Source organism: Artibeus jamaicensis, unplaced genomic scaffold (assembly GCF_021234435.1).
Source record: "Artibeus jamaicensis isolate MK-2021 breed Jamaican fruit bat unplaced genomic scaffold, CSHL_Jam_final contig_465, whole genome shotgun sequence".
NCBI lineage: Eukaryota > Metazoa > Chordata > Mammalia > Chiroptera > Phyllostomidae > Artibeus > Artibeus jamaicensis.
The window spans coordinates 6,435,968-6,454,119 of record NW_026521843.1 but is presented as its reverse complement, the minus strand read 5'-3'; the positions used below and the strand labels follow the sequence as shown (position 1 = coordinate 6,454,119).

Sequence of the window (18,152 nt, the reverse complement as noted above, 5' to 3'; positions counted from 1 at the left end):
ATATGTAGAATATCAAGACTGGAAAGCAAATGTAAATGATGATTCCAGGCTCATGCATATTCACTGAAGATGAACATTTGAAAGAGGAAAGAGGATTAAAGCAAGCCTCCCTCCCACTGGACAGTGTTAGTCAGTGTATGTCTGACTCTAGGAAGACAAAGTACTTTCATAACTTTCAGATTCATTCATGCACATTTACTGAGTATTATTTTATACCAGGAGAGTGGGGGCAGTGTTTTTTCATAAGGTAATTGACCAGATTTTTACAGTGCTTAGGGACATGTTGCCTCAGTGCCCGTGTTTTGTCCCAGTCACTCACATCCATCCCTTGTCACTCTCTGAGACGGGCCTTGAGTGAGGACCCTGGAATTCAGGAACAGTAAGTGACTTGCTGTGGTCGTGCAGCTAATACATGACCTGACCGTGGGTGGAATTGCTCACCAACTGCCCTCTCCCCACCTGCAGGGGAATCTGAATCGTTAACTCGCTGACTCTGTGACCCTGGATACTGACATGAAACGCTGTTTGATCAGCTAGGTTGGGTGGCCCTCCGTGCTCACGGGACACCGATCCCTGGCGGGGCACTTGCCTCTGAGCTGGGGGAATTGTATATGTGCCAGAGCACCCGATGTGTTCGATAGACTCCGGGCTGTCCTGAGTGGGGCCACCGACAAGCCCGTGAGGAGACCCTGAGAACTCTGCCTGTGGGGCTGCTCCGAAAGATCCTGGCTCTTGTGGAGCACGAGGCTTCTTCCTAAGCCGACGGGTGATTCCTGCCACGACCCTATGAGGAAGCTCTTTCTTCTTGCACCTGGGGAGAAGCAGGGCTCTGTTCATTGTGTAGTGGACCGCAGCAAGGCCCCTCTGGAAGGCGCAGCTGATGTGTCCTGCTGGTGAGCTTGTGCCATTCGGGCTAGTGTTGCCTTGTGGGTCTGCGTGTGTAGTTGAAGCTGAGCAGATGCCCTGCTGAGGATGGTAGAGTGAAGAAGATGGGGCGCAAGACTAATTCTCCTGCTCCAAGTGCTTTTCCGCTAGAGCAGAGTTGCTTTATCTTACCCTGGAAGCTCGCAGCTCCCTGACCTTTGCCGTTGCCGTGTGATGCCGTTCCAGTCTTGTGTCTAGGTGGCCGACAGAGGCTGCTCCGGCAGCACCTGGAGCCCTGATGCCTGGCCGCCCAGCCTTTTCCTGAGTAATCCAAGTTCATTTCTGGACATTCACATGACATAGGTTTCTGGGGTTATTTGGGCACTTACATGGCATACAGAATGGTGGTACCAGGTTTTACTCTTGGCCAGCCGGAGAGATCTCATGAGTTACTGCTTTTTTCTCCCTCTCCTCCCCACAGGCAGCCTCCCGTCAGTGAGTCTCATTGGAGAATGTTGCTACAAGACATGTTGACTATGCAGCAGAATGTTTACACCTGTCTAGAGTCTGATGCTTGCTACGAGGTAACTCTTCGTGTGTAGCTTACTGCCTTTTGACTTAGAAATTTGGTTATTACAGATCACTTACTGGAGACAGAGGTGGTGAGCATGAACTTCACTTTGAGCAGTACTGCTGAATGATAAGCAGGGGGTGATTGGGCAGGGTTTTGTGGTTTGAACGCGCTCCTGCCTGACCACCTGTGCTGTCTGTCTCCGTTCATTGGGCTGCCACGGGTTAGGGGTTAGTGGTCCTCAGCGGGGCAGCTCTGACTCGGACTGGACTCCTCTCACTCCCACAGAGGCGGTCACTGAAACTAACTTCCGTGCCCGAGGAAGCCTGTTGAGCCCGTCCTCTTCCTCTCCCTTAAATTGAAACGACCCTCTGCGTTGTCTCCTGATCCGGATCTCTCAAGTTTACGGCGACTCGGACTCTTCCTCTAAAACAGGCCTTTCCACGACACTCCCTTTCTTAAAACTGGCTGCTCGTTTCCTCTCAGTTGTCAGGAAGTGTCCACGCTTCTTGCTGTGGCTAGAAAGCCGCGACAGGTTCCCACCTCCCTGTCTCCCCCCACCTCCCGCCAGGTCACCAGTGGGTCTGCAGCAGTGTTTTTAAGTTGGTGTTACCTGTTTTCCTGTTTCTGAGTCCGATCAAAAAATTGGTGACAAGCATGTTACACTTGAACTGGCTCCTGTGCAATTTGTCATAAACAACTTGACATGTTAAATTTTTTGAGATATTTTAACACCTTTTTATTAGGCTTTGATATTTCAATGACTTCTGGCCATTAGTTTCTCCCCTTTGAAAAAACATTTGAAAGCATTTTAGAACTGTTTTGAAATGGTTCTAGAAGAAGGTAGTGGAGATTTAGCGGGTGTACATTGTTAAATATTGTTTAGCATTTTTAAATTAGGCTACATTGTCTTACTGACTTGTGGTCATTATATTACATTTTGCTGTCATTGGAAAATAGTTTGAAAGCTCAGTGGCACAATTTTGAAAATGTCTTACATCCTATAGAGCAGAAATTTATGTTCTTCATTTTACCGAAACCTCTTAAGGTCTGGAGTGAGTGAAGTCTGTTTATGGTATTGGGCATTATGAACTCCTACAGCTCACTCGAATGAACCAGAGGAACAGAGAAAGTCACATGGGTCACTTGGAGTAAGCCATTTCCCCCGCGAGATAGAAGTGATTGGGGTCGCGTATTGATGACATGTGCTTTCTGTCGCAATGTGTATTTTATAACAGATCCTTCTTAGATATTAATAATTTTGTTCTTACCAGTACGTTCAATCAAGGCCTGTCTGAAGAGACCTTCCCCAGAAGTCTGAAACATGGAAATTGGATAGTCTTACTAATTATAAGGATTGTTTCTTCATGGAATCTTTTTTTACCTACCTCTTGTATTTCTGTCTTCACCCAACAGTGGTGCTCTTGGCAAGAGCCTTCTTAGAGGGAAGTTCCTGTTCTGATTCTGTATTGCTCTTATTAGTGTAGGTTTAAAGGCTCTCTTTGTTTATTTATTTCTTTTCTGAAATAAATAATCTTAATTACAGAAAAAATTTATGTTAATTGATGCTGTTAGTTGCCTAGTTGAATATAGTGATATCTCCATCAGTAACTTTTATCAGTGGGTATTGTTTTATTTAAATAGTTTGAAATGTGCAGACTGGGAAAAACTCAATTTAATATGGCATATTTTAATTTTAATGGCCAGGTCTAAGTGTCGTATTTGCAGGTTGGCTACGAAATTGAATCCTGTTGCTTTAAGCAGTCATGAATTATGTGTATTATGTTCAGTTTTTTATTTAAAAAATGGAAGTGGCTGTGAATAGTTTAAATAGAGTGGCCTTGTTGAGCATAGGACAGGATGTCTGATAGACCCTGTTTTGTTTTTTAAAGATTGTATTTATTTTAGGCAGAGGGGAGGGGCGGGGAGGGAGAAAGAGAGGGAGGGAAACATCAGTGTGTGGTTGCCTCTTGAGCGCCCCCCTACTGGGGACCTGACCCACAACCCAGGCACCTGCCCTGACTGGGAGCCCAGCTGGTGACCTTTTTAGGTTTGCAGGCTAGTGCTCAATCCACTGAGCCACACCAGCCAGGGTGATAGGTCCTGTTTTTAATGAGAATGAACTTTAGATAATTTAAATATTCATCATAACACAAAATATTATGTTTACAATTGTTTGTTGAGTTCAATTATTCTTTTTAGAAGGGGGATTTTTTAATTGCAGTAACATTTACATAACAGAAAATTACCATTTTAAAGTGTGCTTCGTTGCCCTTTCATGCATTCACGACATTGTGCAACTGCTACCTCCAGCCTGGATGCATTTTTAATTTACTTCATTCAGATACAGAGCCTTCTTTTGGTTGAGAACCTGAATGTCTGGTTTAACCCACTAATTTTAGGTTCTTGTTTTGCCCAGATATTTGCAGAAAGCCTCCTGTGCTCCAGTCGCCTTGAAAACATCCGCCTGGCGGGGCAGATGATGCATTGCCACTCGGGGTCCGACAGCCCCCCGGCCGGCGCCGTCCAGAAGGGTGGAGCCCTGTACAGGGTCCGGTACGAGAGGAGCACTGACTTGGTGCTGGCTGCCAGCCGAGAGTACTTCAATTCCTCCACCAGCCTCACTGACAGCTGCATGGACCTGGCCAGGTGGGTGCTCCGTGTTCCTCCAGGCGGGGAGCGTGGCCGCCAGGGGGCGCCGACTCAGTTTTCGGTTTTGTTCTTGAGCTCAGGGGGTACATTATCACAGGTGTAAACTGACTGTGCTGTGTGGGCACACTTCGTTAGTACTTGAATAGAGAAAAGAAAGCTGGCTTGTGTTAGGAATATTTTTTAGCTTCTTCGGGACCTTTTTTCCCCAGCACGCTTTCCCGTGGTCGTTCTTGCCGATTATCTGTAAGGTCATGTGCCCCTCTTCTGTGGGGAGAGGTTGGGGCCACAGGCTGGAAACCCCAGTTCCAGCAGTCCCCAGCACATTCGGGTGGTGTCTGTATCCTTCACATGGTTTCCACTCTGTTCAGGGACATCAGACCTGATTAGGTGACAAAGCTCCAAGTTTTTCAGGTGGAAATTTCTGGACTGTGAATATAGTTCTCCTGCCTTTCGAACTGGAAATGTAGTGGTCATCTTTTTACTGTTGATTCTTAGGAGCTTTGGTTACATAGGGACATTTGCCCTTTGCCTGTCTTAAATATTTTAATTGTGTTACCAAGTTTTTATTATATATGATTTATCTTTTAAATTGCTATTAAATTTTTTTTTTTAAATTGATTGTTACTTTTTACTCTTATGGTTTTGTTCTTTTGTATCTTCCTTTGGAAGGCCCTTAGTTCCCGAGACCATTAAAATAGTTTTCCATATTGTTTCTTACTACTTTGATGGTTTTAATTTTACACTGAAATTTTAGGCCCATTTGGAATTTATTTTGACGTAATGATTGGGGAACCTAGTTAGATTTATTTTTCCCCCAAATGACTAGTTGTTTCAACTCTAGCAAAACTTAAAGGTAACTTTTTTTCAGTGATATCTTACCACTGAGAGAACCATGCTTTCTCAAACCATGTTTTTGAATTTGACAAAGTTGTTTAAATAGTAAATTTTTTATTCTGTCCCAACGGATTGCATTTCAGATGATGAAAACACCAAATAGAATTCTCTTTGCAACTGGGAGTAACTTGACCAACATCTTTTTGGCAAGTGTTCTCAGAGATCATTTAAAAAACTACCGTTCCTGTATTTCCCCTTCATCCCACCCCTTCTTCTGCCACAAGGACACACCTTAATTTTAAAGAGATATCGTATTAACATAATGTGGCACCAAACTGATAGAGACCTGTGAGCCTGGATATATTTAAATGCTCACAGTTGCATTACATATAGAAAATAGCCACCGCAGTCTTGTGTACTACCTAATACTTCTTATTGAAGAGGTACTACATTACAAGATAAAATAGTCAAACAATACAGAAATATATAAATACAAATACATATATATATATATACACATATGTATATGTGTGTGTATGTGTATATGACACAGTGTCTGTCTCTTCACTCTCATTTTCCTGACTTGATGGTTGTACAGTACTCCAGTGCTTGACTTTTATAGAATTTATTTATTAGTCCCCAATTTAGTGTATTTTCCTTTACTTAAAAGGCGTTGTGGTAGTGAACATTCATAGTCATGTTTGAGCTGTCTGAGCCTAGCTGTGTACATTTCTCAAACTGGATTTCCTGGGCTCAAAGGAAAGTGCAGCTGGAACGTTGGTAGGTGCTACACAGACATTCCTACGAATCAGCAGCATAGGTGAGTCCCCATCTCGTTTCAGTCCCGTTATTTTACAGGAGCAGGCGAGGCTTGTGTCTGTCACTCAGCCATACAGGGCGCACAGTATGGCCCAGGGCTCTCTCTGATGATACACCACGTCAGCATTGATCAGCTCTTCACGGCCTAGTCTTCTGTTCCAATGTTCTGCATGCGCCTTTTAGGAAGTAACCTTAGTCGTTAATTAAAATATTTGTGGATTACACTTAGGGTAGCCAATCACTTTCTCCTGTACTTATCTCAGCCCTGAATTACCAACTCCTTCTTCCTTTTTGATGAGAAAAATGTCTCCTACAATTTGTTAGGTTATTATTTTTTCAGGTTGAGGGGAGACAAAACGACTAAATAAGACATTTCTGTTTTTGCTGTAATAGCGGGAAGTTATCTGCATCCCATCTATGCTTTTATCCTTTCTGGTATCTTGCTTCCTGCCGCGGTACCGTTCCTATCAAGGTAACCCCGCACAGTTCACTTCACCTCTCTGAGCTTCAGTTCTGGCTTCCTTGCAGAGCAAATGATGGTATTTGCCTATCTCACAGGCCTATCTCTCTAAGGATTAAGAGAGATAACAGGAAGCGTCTGCAGAATACAGGGAAAGTAGTAGGTTTTTGATACCTGTGTCAGATCTCCTGTTGCTCCCAGGCATGTGTTACTGCTTTAAAAAACCGATCTCCCTTCTCTCAGGTGCTGCTTACAGCTGATAACAGATAGACCCGCTGCCATTCAGGAGGAGCTGGATCTCATCCAGGCCCTGGGACACCTTGAAGAGTTTGGGGTCAAGATCCTGCCTCTGCAAGGTGCATTATCTGCTTAGCGTTGCACTGCTCCCATACGTTTTATCTGTCTCCCAGAGTTCCTTTATAGTTTTTTAAAATAAAGAGCACCTTTGGTTAGTTCATCCATTAGCCACAGATCCCGTCCATTTTTTCAAATGAAATTTAATTGGACCCCCCCCCCAGAAGAGAAAACCAACATTTTACCACAATTTTATTCTTGAAATTCACAGGTATGACATTGAAAGAAATAACATTAGTACCAGCAGGGAGCATCTGGGATAAAAACAGAAATAGAAATTGGGGATTATGGATGAGCACTTCAGAGTTACATCGGTTTCGGGTACAATTTGTTTCAGTTGCATAGGTTTAGATGTGACTGTAAATGAAAATAGTTTTTTTTTTAATGATTACTGCAGAGTATTCTTAATTAAGTTGATACTGTTATTTTAAAAGAGGGGATGTCAGGAAGTTCCTGTTCAGAATTTATTTGTTAGCAGTATCTTAACGTTGCTCAAAGTCTTTTACCTAAATATAAATGTCAGGTGAGTATGAGCCAAAACCCAGTTACCTGTCATTGTCTGCTCTGTGCTGTGAGTACACAGTGCCCCTGTCCCAGGGCCCCAGCCCCAGCCTGGCAGGTGGGAGGGACGGTTTCTGTTGCTCAGACCCCGGACCTCAGTGCCCCCAGGACGAGGGCGGCTTGGCTCATAGCAGTGTGCTTGCCTGGCTGTGGTGTGATCTCCCAGCCTTGTCCTTGACTGTGGAAGTGCTTGGAATTGTGGGCGGGAGGGTGTGGCTGAATTCCTTCCATGTCTCTGGGCTTTGGTAAAGTTTCACCACAATTGTCTTTCCTCTTTTTTTTTTTTTTTTTTTTAAATTTCCAGTACCTTTGGACAAAGATGTTTGTTTTAGGTTTCTCGGTGTCTATACCCTGTCGTGTTTGCGTCAGATGAATCTCAGCAGATATTGTAGGAAAGGAGAGTTTCCATGTGGCTTTCCATTGCAGATTTACTGAAAATTAAAGTTCTGGTTAGACAGATTCATTAGATCTGAAAAGGTGGTATTACTATCACCTGGAGTTTCATTGTTTGGGAATACTTTGTATATGATTGCAAATGTCCTGAAGCATCTTAAACAAGATTATTTAAGGTGACTGTTAAATCACTAGGAAATTCCTTTAGTTATGCCATTCATATAATTTTTGAGCTGAGAGCTTCTTAAAATTGTGAAGATTTTATTGGACTTATTAAAAAAGCATTTTCAGTTGATTCTCAGATGTCTTTTAATTATTAATGACCGTCCCGGTAACATTTATATTTTTAATTAAAGTTTTCAGACACAGGAGAGTCCAGAGGACTGTGACACATTTGCCCTTCTTATCTCTCATTAGTGCAAGTGATCTTAGCTTTGCCCGTGTGTGTGTGTGTGTGTGTGTGTGTGTGTGTGTGTGTGAGAGAGAGAGGGTCCATATTTTAGCTAGTTATGTAATCCAAACCAAATGGACGGATGCAGTGCAAAAAATTTTTCTTGCAGTCCCCCAAATGCACTGAATTTTGAAATATTAAATTAGCTCTGGTGTTCTGTGGCTCTCTATTAGCAGTGTTTTGCTGTCAGTATTTGCCCAGCAGCTGAGGCTGTGCCAGTCTGCAATCAAACTTGCAGTCCTGCTGTGGCTTCTGAGAATTTCCTGACTTAGGAGTGAGTATCTTAGGGAAGACATTCGCTTTGCTGTCTCGACGGCTTTCCAGCCTCATGGACTGATGGGGAGTTTCTGTTGGAATGACGGTCAGAACATCTTCTGGATGAGGAGCTGGACTCTTTCCTTCAGATACTATTTGTTGTGTTTATGCCACAGATACACTTTAAACTTAGGCTGTTTTTGTGTTCATCAGTGATACAGGACAAAGTAACCTGATATTTCAGGATTTGTGGTCCAGATATTTTACCATCATCCGTGGAGGACGGTTCATTCTGTCACTTTGCTTTAAAGCCTCCTTCGCCTCCCCCTCAGGAGTTACTGCTTCCCACCGGGGAAGGCCGGTGGCACTACCTAAGTTGTGATTACAGTCGTACCTCCGTACTCCTGGGCTTCAGAGCTTGTCAGACCCTGTACTCGCAGCATTTGACGAGAAAAGAATGGTTCAGCACTGGGTGCTTGCTCGGCACTCGTAGGTCTCGGCACTCATCACCAGTTCTGGAACGTGGATCTTGGGTCTCGTGCTGGTGAAGTAAGGGAAGTCTAATCGGCCTAATATTTCAGAGAGAAGCCCACACAGGACGACTGTACCAGCAGGGGCATAAGTAGCCGGGCTGAAGTAGCCCAGTGTACACAAAAGTATTTTGGAAGAAGGGGGTTGATATTTGCAACTTATTCTCAGATGGTTCAGAAAAAAATAGATGCATACGTATACATATTTATATTTGCGTATGTGTGGATGGAGCAAATTACTAACCCTTGGTTAATCTTGGCAGAAAGTATAAAGCAACCCTTTATACTATTCTTGAAATGTTTTTGTAGGTTTGAAATCCAGTCATAATAAGGACTTACCCATAAAAAGAGCCCTTTCCAAATTAAAACCACCCCTCTCTCCTTTATCTTGCCAACCGCTGGGCCCCCTCCTACCTTATGTGGGGGAGGTTTTGGGAGAACACAGATGTGTGGAATACAACTATGGATTTAGGATAAAGGATTGAAAGTGTGAAAAACATTTACGGGGCTGTGTTGAATTCGGGTCCCATCATTTTTCAGTGACCTTGGCTGAAGTACTTAATCTTCCTGTACCTTAGTTTCTTCCCTTGAGGGTAATAGTCCCTGTTCTGCCTTGTAGGTTAATGTAATAAAGCACCTACAGCAGTGCCTGCGACAACGTCCCATCCATTTAACGCCCTTTCCTTTCATGGAGGTTGTTACTGTTGCGTTTACCAGGGCCGAGCCTCCCAGGTCGTGCCCTGCCTCTTAAAGACTGCAGTCTACACAGACCTTGTCCTTCCTAGCACACCCGCGGTGCTCTTTAGCTAGCGGCTTTTTTCTTCCTTTATTCTAAGTGTTCCTAATGACCTCATAGCATGACTCGGTGTGATGGGCACGTTCGATTTTCTCACAGCTAGCTTGAGTGAGAGCACTGGGTCTGTTTCTGGAGAGGGGTTCACACATTGTGAGCACTTGAGGGCTCCTGCGCCCCACTCTGGGCATCGTGACGTTCGTGGAGGTAGGAAACGGAGGGTGTGGAGCGTAGGTTGATTGGGCGGGGTGAGGTGAGGTGGGGACCGGTGTAACAGGAAGTACGTGAGCTTTTAAAGATAGATACTGTCTTTTGTAACATTTTCCCGAAGGCCTGACATGGCACTTGAGAATGTGACACCTTCTGCTAGCTGCAGAAAGCCAGTGCATTCACTGTTTCAGAAGTGCGGTGACAGCACAGCCTCACGTTGTACCTTATTTATTCACAAGCAGCAATAATTTTAACGTTGAAACTGGAGGCTGCCCCGGTTTTCATTGTGTGTGGTTGCCTCACGTCTGGAAGGTCATGACACCTGTTGGCGATGCTCCCAGTCACAGTCTTTATTCAGAATGTCTTCCTTTGCAGTGCGACTGTGCTCCGATCGGGTCGGCCTCATCAAGGAGTGCATTTGCCAGGCTCCCACGTGCTACAAGCAAGCCGCCAAGCTTCTGGGCCTTGCGGAGCTGCTGCGGGTGGCTGGTGAGTGTGGAGAGCTGAACTGCAGAGTCAGGTTTCTGTGTGATCCTCAGCGTCATCCTCAGCGAACGTCAGAATGCGTGTTTACAGGTGGCGGCACCGCTCTTTCCGTAAAGGTTTGTCTTTCCCAGAAAGATTGGCATGTTATAAAAATGTCACATGGACCTTTCCAGAGTACTTCTGGAGTGTCCTCTTGGCATGACAGCTAGTTTCTGCTAGGGCAATGGATTCACCAGAAAGCAAGGAGGAACCTGTGAATGCCTTTCGTGACCTCGTCTTGGAAGTCCCACGCCACCCTTTCACCTCATTCTGTTTGTTGGAAATAAGTCACTAACCAGCCTCCACTCAAGGGGAGGGGCTTTGAGCTCCGTCTTTAGCAGAGGGTATTGGAGAATTTGTGGACATAGTTTGAATCATATTTCGTTCGCTCAAAGCCTTGTCACGCTGTCACCGGTGCTCTTGTCTTCAGACTAGACACCGAATAGTTTTCTTTGGTAGATGTCCCATCTCCCCACACTCCTGGCTGTTCTCCCCGAGTCTCATTTTCTTCTCTCTGTACCTGTTTGTAGCCGTCATGCTTTTCGGGCCTGTTTGGTTATGTCTCTCCTTCTACCCACCTGCTCAGGTTGGAGAATTCTAGAACTAAGAGCAGTTAAACATTGTCCTTGGGACTTGAAGATGGCCGACCCATCTTCCTATGAAAGTTTACGTTAAACGACAGTAGTTCCACATGGCACTTTCTTACTCACCCGAGTTACTTCTGACTGTGTCCCTGGCAGCAGAGATAGGAGCTCATTTTGAACACGAGGAAACAGGAGTAAAGAAATCAAACAATTTGTTTCTTACTTTGAATCCTTTACTCTCACCATGCTGTTCCACCTTTTAAGACATTGGCTGGTAATCAATGGACCCTCATTTAAAGTCAGCTAATTAGGGGCCTTACTTACATCTGTAAAATACCATTGCAACACTTGGATTAGTATTTTGTGGTCTAGCCATATTGACCCATGGGAAAAAAATCATACCTGGCCCTTTCATTTTTGATTTAGATATTTTGAATGAATGTAAACATTTCAGGAGTATTATGTAGGAAATAGGTTTTATGTTAGGTGTATATGCACATTTATTATTGATAAACTGATACATACTGTTCCATTTCCCATATTATATGTTACTCTAGGGGTGGAAAAAGTTTCCCTTCTTCTAGATTGTTTGGTCTGTCTAATAAATAACTTGATGTAAAAAGAGAACAGGAGAAAAACAACCTTAGTTGCATACCCACAGGACCCGTAAAGACATGAGACTCAATGGCTGTCAGGCGGTTGAGGCATTTACCGTCCTGAGTGAATGGGAAGCGGGCAGGGCTCTGGGTTCTGGGCCCCATGGTGGAGAAGGCAGCTTCCAGGAAAATGGAAGAGCAGATGTTTGGTCGACAGATGTTTGTCCTGCCGTGCATGTAGTCCTTCTGATGTAACAGTCATCTCTGACCATTGCTCTCTTCCTGGTGCCACCTAGCTCAGTTCCTTCCGGCAGGTAAGGGGGAGGGAAACGCCCTTCTGAGTCAGCTGGGTCTTGATTTCCGTCAGCTTAGAGCAGCCCACGTGCCACAGCGGCTCGTCCCGGGCAGCCTGTTCTGTTCCACACTACTGAGTGTTTCTGCGGCCCGAGTGTGTTCTCGTATTGACGGATCTTAACGCCATATCTGCTCTTTTGAAAAGAAAGTTTTTAGACTATCTTGGGCCAGTACTTAGCTTGGATTTTATTTAAACCTTTGAAGCACAGAGGGAAGATTCATGGGGACATTTTATTTTATTCTACCTATCCAACCCTATGCTATCCTATTTTCATCGGGACATACACATTGTCCTCATTGTAACTTTGAATTATTTGTCCTAAAATTGAAGACCACATTCCGAATTGAATGCTCATTTCACTGAGGATATTTGTTTGAGCCTCGACTGTGCACGTGACTTGTGCGGGGTGTTGGGGCTTCGACAAGGAGACAGCCCTGTCCTCCAGGGGCTGGAATTCTCTCAGAAGGTGGAGATTGTTAGCCACGTAATGGCCATATGTTGGCAGCCAGTGAGTGAAAGGGAAAGGGACATGTGAGAGGCACACCTAAGCCATGTGATTTGTATGAAGAAAGTGTGGACATGTCAAAGAAGGAAGTGGCGTCCACGCTGACTTCTGAGAATGTCCTTGGGAAAATAAGAAATTTCTGATGACATAAGCTGAATTTGGCATATTTTTCTTTGAGTCTGGATGTTCACTGTGATAAATAAAAGATTAGTATTATTGGTAAATTTACAAAATTATGTCTATTTTACTTTGTATTTAAAATTTTCCCTCCTTATATTTGTCACTTTAAATGGTGACTAGAAACGGAAACTTCAAAGGGCAGAATACAAATATAAAGTTTTTTTAGCAAAAAAGTTCAAAGTCCTTGTTGGGAGGGAAACTTTCCCTTCACCTGCTGAGGTTGGGATGGGTGGTCTGGGACTATCAATCATCGATCGCTCAGGAGCCCGAGGTCCGACTCCATGAGTGGTGAGTAGACCAGGAGGTGAAAGTTGCTGTGACCTTCTGTCCTGCACTTTTTAAAAATCAGGCTAATCTTTACTTTTTGCTTTTTAATTAATTTGAAAGATGATGTTAGTGAGCTCTTTTATGAATTGCTGCTGTCAAAAATCATTAAGTCATTTGTCTGTGTTTATAGGTGAAGACCCCGAGGAAAGGCGCGGACAGGTTCTGATGCTTCTAGTTGAGCAAGCACTCCGTTTCCATGACTACAAGGCAGCCAGTGTGCACTGTCAGGAGCTGATGGCCACAGGTGAGGTAGCAACCACTTAGCACCCTGTTCACGTCCCCTTTACATGATGCGAAGTGGGAAAGGCCTGTTCTGCAATCAGCTGGCCTGACTGGTGAGCCAGCCACATTTCAAATCCTAAGATTTGAAAACCTTTTGATGAGCGCTGGTAAGCATGTCTGCCACTTGCTTGTACATTTATGTAATAATGGGTTCAGGGGTTGTATTTGACCTGAGATTCTGGTTGCTTTCCATTTCCTATTAAAACTGCCTTATAAGTTTAAGAACAATTTTACGTAGAATATTGATTGCCTTTTTATGTCTTTGTTATGTAAAAGAAAATGTAAATTTTTGAAGTATCTACAATTTGTGACTGTATAGGCAACATTTCCGTTTTTTTAGAAGATGGCATAGTGCTTTTTAAATGAAAATTGAGAAATTTGGAAGTAGTTTGTAGCCCTGAAGTTGTATTGAAATTCCGATTTAGCTCTCTGGAGGATAAGCAGATTTTATTGTAGAATAATTTCTCTATTGAAAAACATGACACATTCCCCAGTGGGAGGAAGTGATACCATCTTGTCCTGGGCTCGGTACTAAACGATCTACTTGCTGCAGCTGTTTCCAAATGCACAGAAGCCAAGCACACGTTTTCACCCACCGGCTGTGCCTTTGCAGTGAGCGGTAACGGTGGGTTGTCCCACTTCGTGCACCTTTTGGGTGTATACTGCTCAAAAATATATCGTTCTGGTACTTGGTAAGAAAAACTTTATTCAGCGCCTTTTCAATAGCCGTTAAGACTGTTGCAGTAGGGGGAGAGGTCAGGCTGAACTCTGAATATGGAGAAGACAGCTGGGGGCTTACGGCCGAGGATCAGAGCGTGGGGGTCGGTGGAGGACAGAGCACTGTGAACACCGCAGAGACGTCAGGGTGGTGTGGCATCCTTGCTCAACAGATGCAACGGGACGTTGCCGAAGGCAGGCCAGGGGCATCAGACGTCAAGGTCAAGGGCTGAGGAGTTTGATTAGATATCAAAGGTGTTCAGTGAGAAGGGTGGGAGATTCTCTCTCAACTGACTCAGCAGGCTCAGCAGGGCCTGGGCAAACAGGGCCCAGAGGGGCCGGAGTACAGGTAGTTAAGGACAGAGACTCGTCAATACGGCTATGAAAATGTCTAAAACTCGGGGAAAACACACTCTGGTTTACAAACTCAGCATTAGAAAATTGTTTTCATAAAAGAGCTGTGTTCTGTAATATTAATCAAGTGATTTTGCACCATTAAGTTGAAAATAATTATGGTCTTCTGGAAAAATGTATTACTCTAAAATTGTTTATTTAGAGAGCTTTGTAATAATGTTATTCCTGTTAATGGTGGTATCTGGATTAGTTTTTACTTTATATATTTAAAGAAATTATTTTAGACTGAGACCTTTATACTTAAGGGGGAAAAAAAACCCTACTTTCAAACTGGAACTCCTTAGAGTAAGAATAAAAAGTACAGTCAAATCTCAGTTCTCAATGGTCTCCCATCTCAAATATTTCAGTTCTTGACCGTAGTTCACTGAAAAAAATGTCTCAGTTGTCAGACAAAGAACAGAATGTCGGTTCTCGACAGACACCCCTTTCGTGCCCACCCCTGTGTGGTCAGCCCCGTGTCTCTCAGCTGACCGACAGAGGAGATCCGGTTTTCAAACAGATCGCTTCTCAAACAGCCTTCCTGAATGAGCTGAGGTTCCACTGTGTGCTTTAAGAATTCGCAGTGTGAAGTTGTGGAGGGCAGAGGTTTTCACCAGGAGTCAGGCCGACTGCATTCCTGGTTTGGCCCTTGGATATCTATCATCTTCTGTAAAGTGAGTGATTCTGTGTTGTGTGGAGAGTAATTTATCTTTTTCTAGCACTTTGCAGTTTACAAAGTCTTTTAAATAAACACCAATGTTACTTAGTCCTTTCAACAAACCAAACATTAAGGCATCGTTATTATAATTGTCTTTTTGTAGTAGTAAAGGAAGGGTGATACTCGGAACTTCCTGAAGCTCACACAAGTGTGTGTAGCGGGTCTGGGCCAAAGCCTTAAGTTTTCTGAATTCACTCCAGTTTTTCACTCGGTGTCGAAGCTCAGTGGATGATTTTCGTCATTGTCAGGTAATCTGAAGTGTAACAGAGTTTATCAGGCACACGTGTACAAATAATAAACCGGCGTAACACTTCTTTTCTACCCTAGATCCTTATGTGTTTCTGGTTATAAAATTACCTATAAAACTAGGCCTCTCTAATGACTATGGTTTTGCTTTGGCAACACGAAACCGGAGCAGGAAGGCATGGAAATTCTCATGTTAGGTGGGAGATCATTCAGTTGGATTTTTTTTTGGTCAACTTTGCAGGTTACTCTAAAAGTTGGGATGTTTGTAGCCAGTTGGGACAAGCAGAAGGGTACCAGGACCTGGCCACTCGGCAAGAGCTCATGGCTTTTGCCCTGACACACTGCCCGCCCAGCAACATCGAACCCCTCTTGGCCGCCAGCAGCTCCCTGCAGACGGAGGTGAGTGCCCCCAACAAAGTGAGGCGGAGCCAGTGCATTTTGGCGGGCGTTCGGGTCCAGGGTTTGTGGTCATTTCAAAAAAATAGTAGAGGAAATTTGATTTATGGAAGAAAAATATCTTGTTACTCATGCGAAAAGGAATTTGAAGGTCCCAGAATATAAAACAGTGTTTTTTTGCTTTATTATAGAAATAAGAAGGAAGAAAGAAAAGCAAGCAGATATGTGAAAAATGCAAAGAATATTAGGAAATAAATTATTGAATGTAATAGGAAAATGTAATGTTGTTAAGAATAAATCATATAAGAAATGGTCACATAAAACACATTCAGAGTAAATTCAAACCAGTGGTAGCCCAATCCCTTGTGCTGCAGGGGTGTCAAACTCATTTTCCTGTGGGTGGGGGCACATCAGCCTCGCGGTTGCCTGCAAAGGGCTGCATGTAATTTGAGGACTGTGTAAATGTAACTACTCCTTAACCAGGGGCAAGGAGCTCAGCAAGAAACAAGGTGCTGGGCCACGTGAAACAAGGTGGAGCCTGCGGGCCTTGTGTCTGCCACCTGTGCCCCTAGGCCCTTTGGAAATGGCAGGGGGTGGGGTCTGGCTGGGGAGGCGCTAAGTTTCCTAAAATCCACAGGCTGGACCTGCGGACGGGAGAAGAACACTGCTCCTGCGGGGAAGCACTGTGAACTGCAGGGAGCGGTGCTGGAATCTGCACTCGCCTGTCCTGCTCACTCAGTGCCCCATTGGTCGGGTGTCGCACGGCTGGTTCCCCTCCCGGCCCGTCACCTCCTCGGGAAGCTCTCTCCGAAGCCCCAGGTCCTGTTCCCCAAACTCTTCAGTAGGGAACAGTCGCTGTTCCCTCCGGAGAGTAGTGTCGCATTTCCAGCCGGTGTTGTGAAGAGAGGCAAGTCTAAAACCAGAGTTTCTTTATAATATGTCATGTTCTCCTTTCAGATTCTTTATCAAAGAGTGAATTTCCAGATCCACCGGGAGCCAGGAGAGAGTGCCAGTGATCCGCCCACCCCGAGGAAAGCAGTGCAAGAGGTGAGGGGGTGGGGGAGGGGCGAGTGTGGAAGGCGGCCGTGAGTGGAACGAAGTGGGCTCACCTGACCTGATGTGGGAGACACTGTGTGTGTGTGTGTGTGTTTCTTTTTATGTCTGTGGAGACCGTTTTTCTTTAAACTCGTTTTGGGTGTGAAGTACGCAGTTCAGTCATTTGTTGCGTTGCAGAAATTAGTTGTAGTGCGTAGGTGACTGTGGACCCATCTAGTGTTGACTGACATAGTTCTCAGAACGGTGCTGCACCGTCACGTACGCGTGTCTGGTGCCCACGAGCGCGCCTGTCTTCGGGCGGCCGCCTGCATAGCACTGGAAGTGTTGTTACCAGCTGTGTGTGTTCTGTGTTCAGGAGTTGGCAAGCTTTTCCCTCTTTCAAGACCTCCTTTTGATGAGGTCTTTTTCTTCCAAGTCTTGCATCTTTCTTTAAAAATATTTTACTTATTTATTTTTTAGACAGAGGGGAAGGGAGGGAGAAAGAGAGGAAGCAAAACATCAATGTTTGGTTGCCCCTTTTGTGCCCCAAACTAGGGACCTGGCCCACAACCCAGGCATGTGCCCTGACGGGGAATCAAACCAGTGACCCCTTGGTTTGCAGGCCAGTGCTCAGTCCACTGAGCCACACCAGCCAGGGTCAAGTCTTACATCTTTTAGGCCTCTGACCCTGTCCTACTTGTCCAGCCACATCCTGCCTTTTGTCTGTCTCTTCATCTCTTTCCCTGCCTTGCAGACATGTGCCGGGTTCGAGTTGCACTGAGCTTGCCACCATTCTCTGAAGACAGTCCGTCCCATCTTTGGTGTTAGACTTTTCTCCTGGCCTATACTGCCCTTCTTACCTTGCGCTCCGGTCATCCCGTCCACAGCATCATTTCCTGGGTCAAGTTTTTCCCGAGCCCTTTCCTGGCTCCCTCTTCTTCGTGTCCGCAGGTGCTCACACGTCGCTGTGCCGGTGCGGGAGGGTTGTGGGTGGGGTTGTGTGGTAGCCAGGAGCAGGGCGTCTGTCCCCGTGTTCTCTGAGGCTGCTTGTCCCGTAGTGACGGCCTAGGAAATGTTCGATGAAGCTGCATTGGAAACGCCCGCTGCATAGAATCGCTCTGTGGTAAAACTGAATTAGAAAGTAGATTTTGGCCTAAAAATAAAAGGCGCCCCCTACTTAACCCATTCACATGTAGTGTGGCGCCTGGGCCCCTGCTGTGTCGCGGCCGCAGTGCGGGCTGTGCCCTTTCTCTGGTGAGTGCGCACCTGCCCAGCTCCAGAGCTTGCTCTGAATGCCTGCCCTGCTTTATAAAACCCATCCAAGCCTGGTGACTGTTGGGTTTCCAATTTCCCGTTCCCACAGAGAATTAGAAAGTGTCGGCCTGACTGCTTGGTGGCCTCTTTGCAGTAGGACACACTGGGCCACCACAAGTGGGCAAGTGTTGTTGCATTAGAAATCTCCTTACAAACGAAGGAGACCCACAGTCCTCTACCTGTTCTGCTTAGCAGGGAAAAGGGACCCTTTCAAAGGTCTCGCCTCCCTTCT

General features: G+C 45.0%; 1 protein-coding gene across 2 annotated transcripts in view; it reads left to right on the top strand.

The window, feature by feature from the left end:
- The window catches only part of NBAS (NBAS subunit of NRZ tethering complex), a 253,645-nt gene that overhangs the window by 117,013 nt on the left and 118,480 nt on the right, over positions 1-18,152 (top strand). For both annotated transcript variants that reach the window (XM_053666925.1, XM_037151717.2), the window contains exons 29-35: positions 1,346-1,448; positions 3,855-4,084; positions 6,444-6,556; positions 10,123-10,236; positions 12,950-13,063; positions 15,417-15,574; positions 16,529-16,618. In XM_053666925.1, the coding sequence (XP_053522900.1) occupies positions 1,346-1,448; positions 3,855-4,084; positions 6,444-6,556; positions 10,123-10,236; positions 12,950-13,063; positions 15,417-15,574; positions 16,529-16,618 (922 nt within the window). The remainder of the gene's footprint in view (positions 1-1,345; positions 1,449-3,854; positions 4,085-6,443; positions 6,557-10,122; positions 10,237-12,949; positions 13,064-15,416; positions 15,575-16,528; positions 16,619-18,152) is intronic.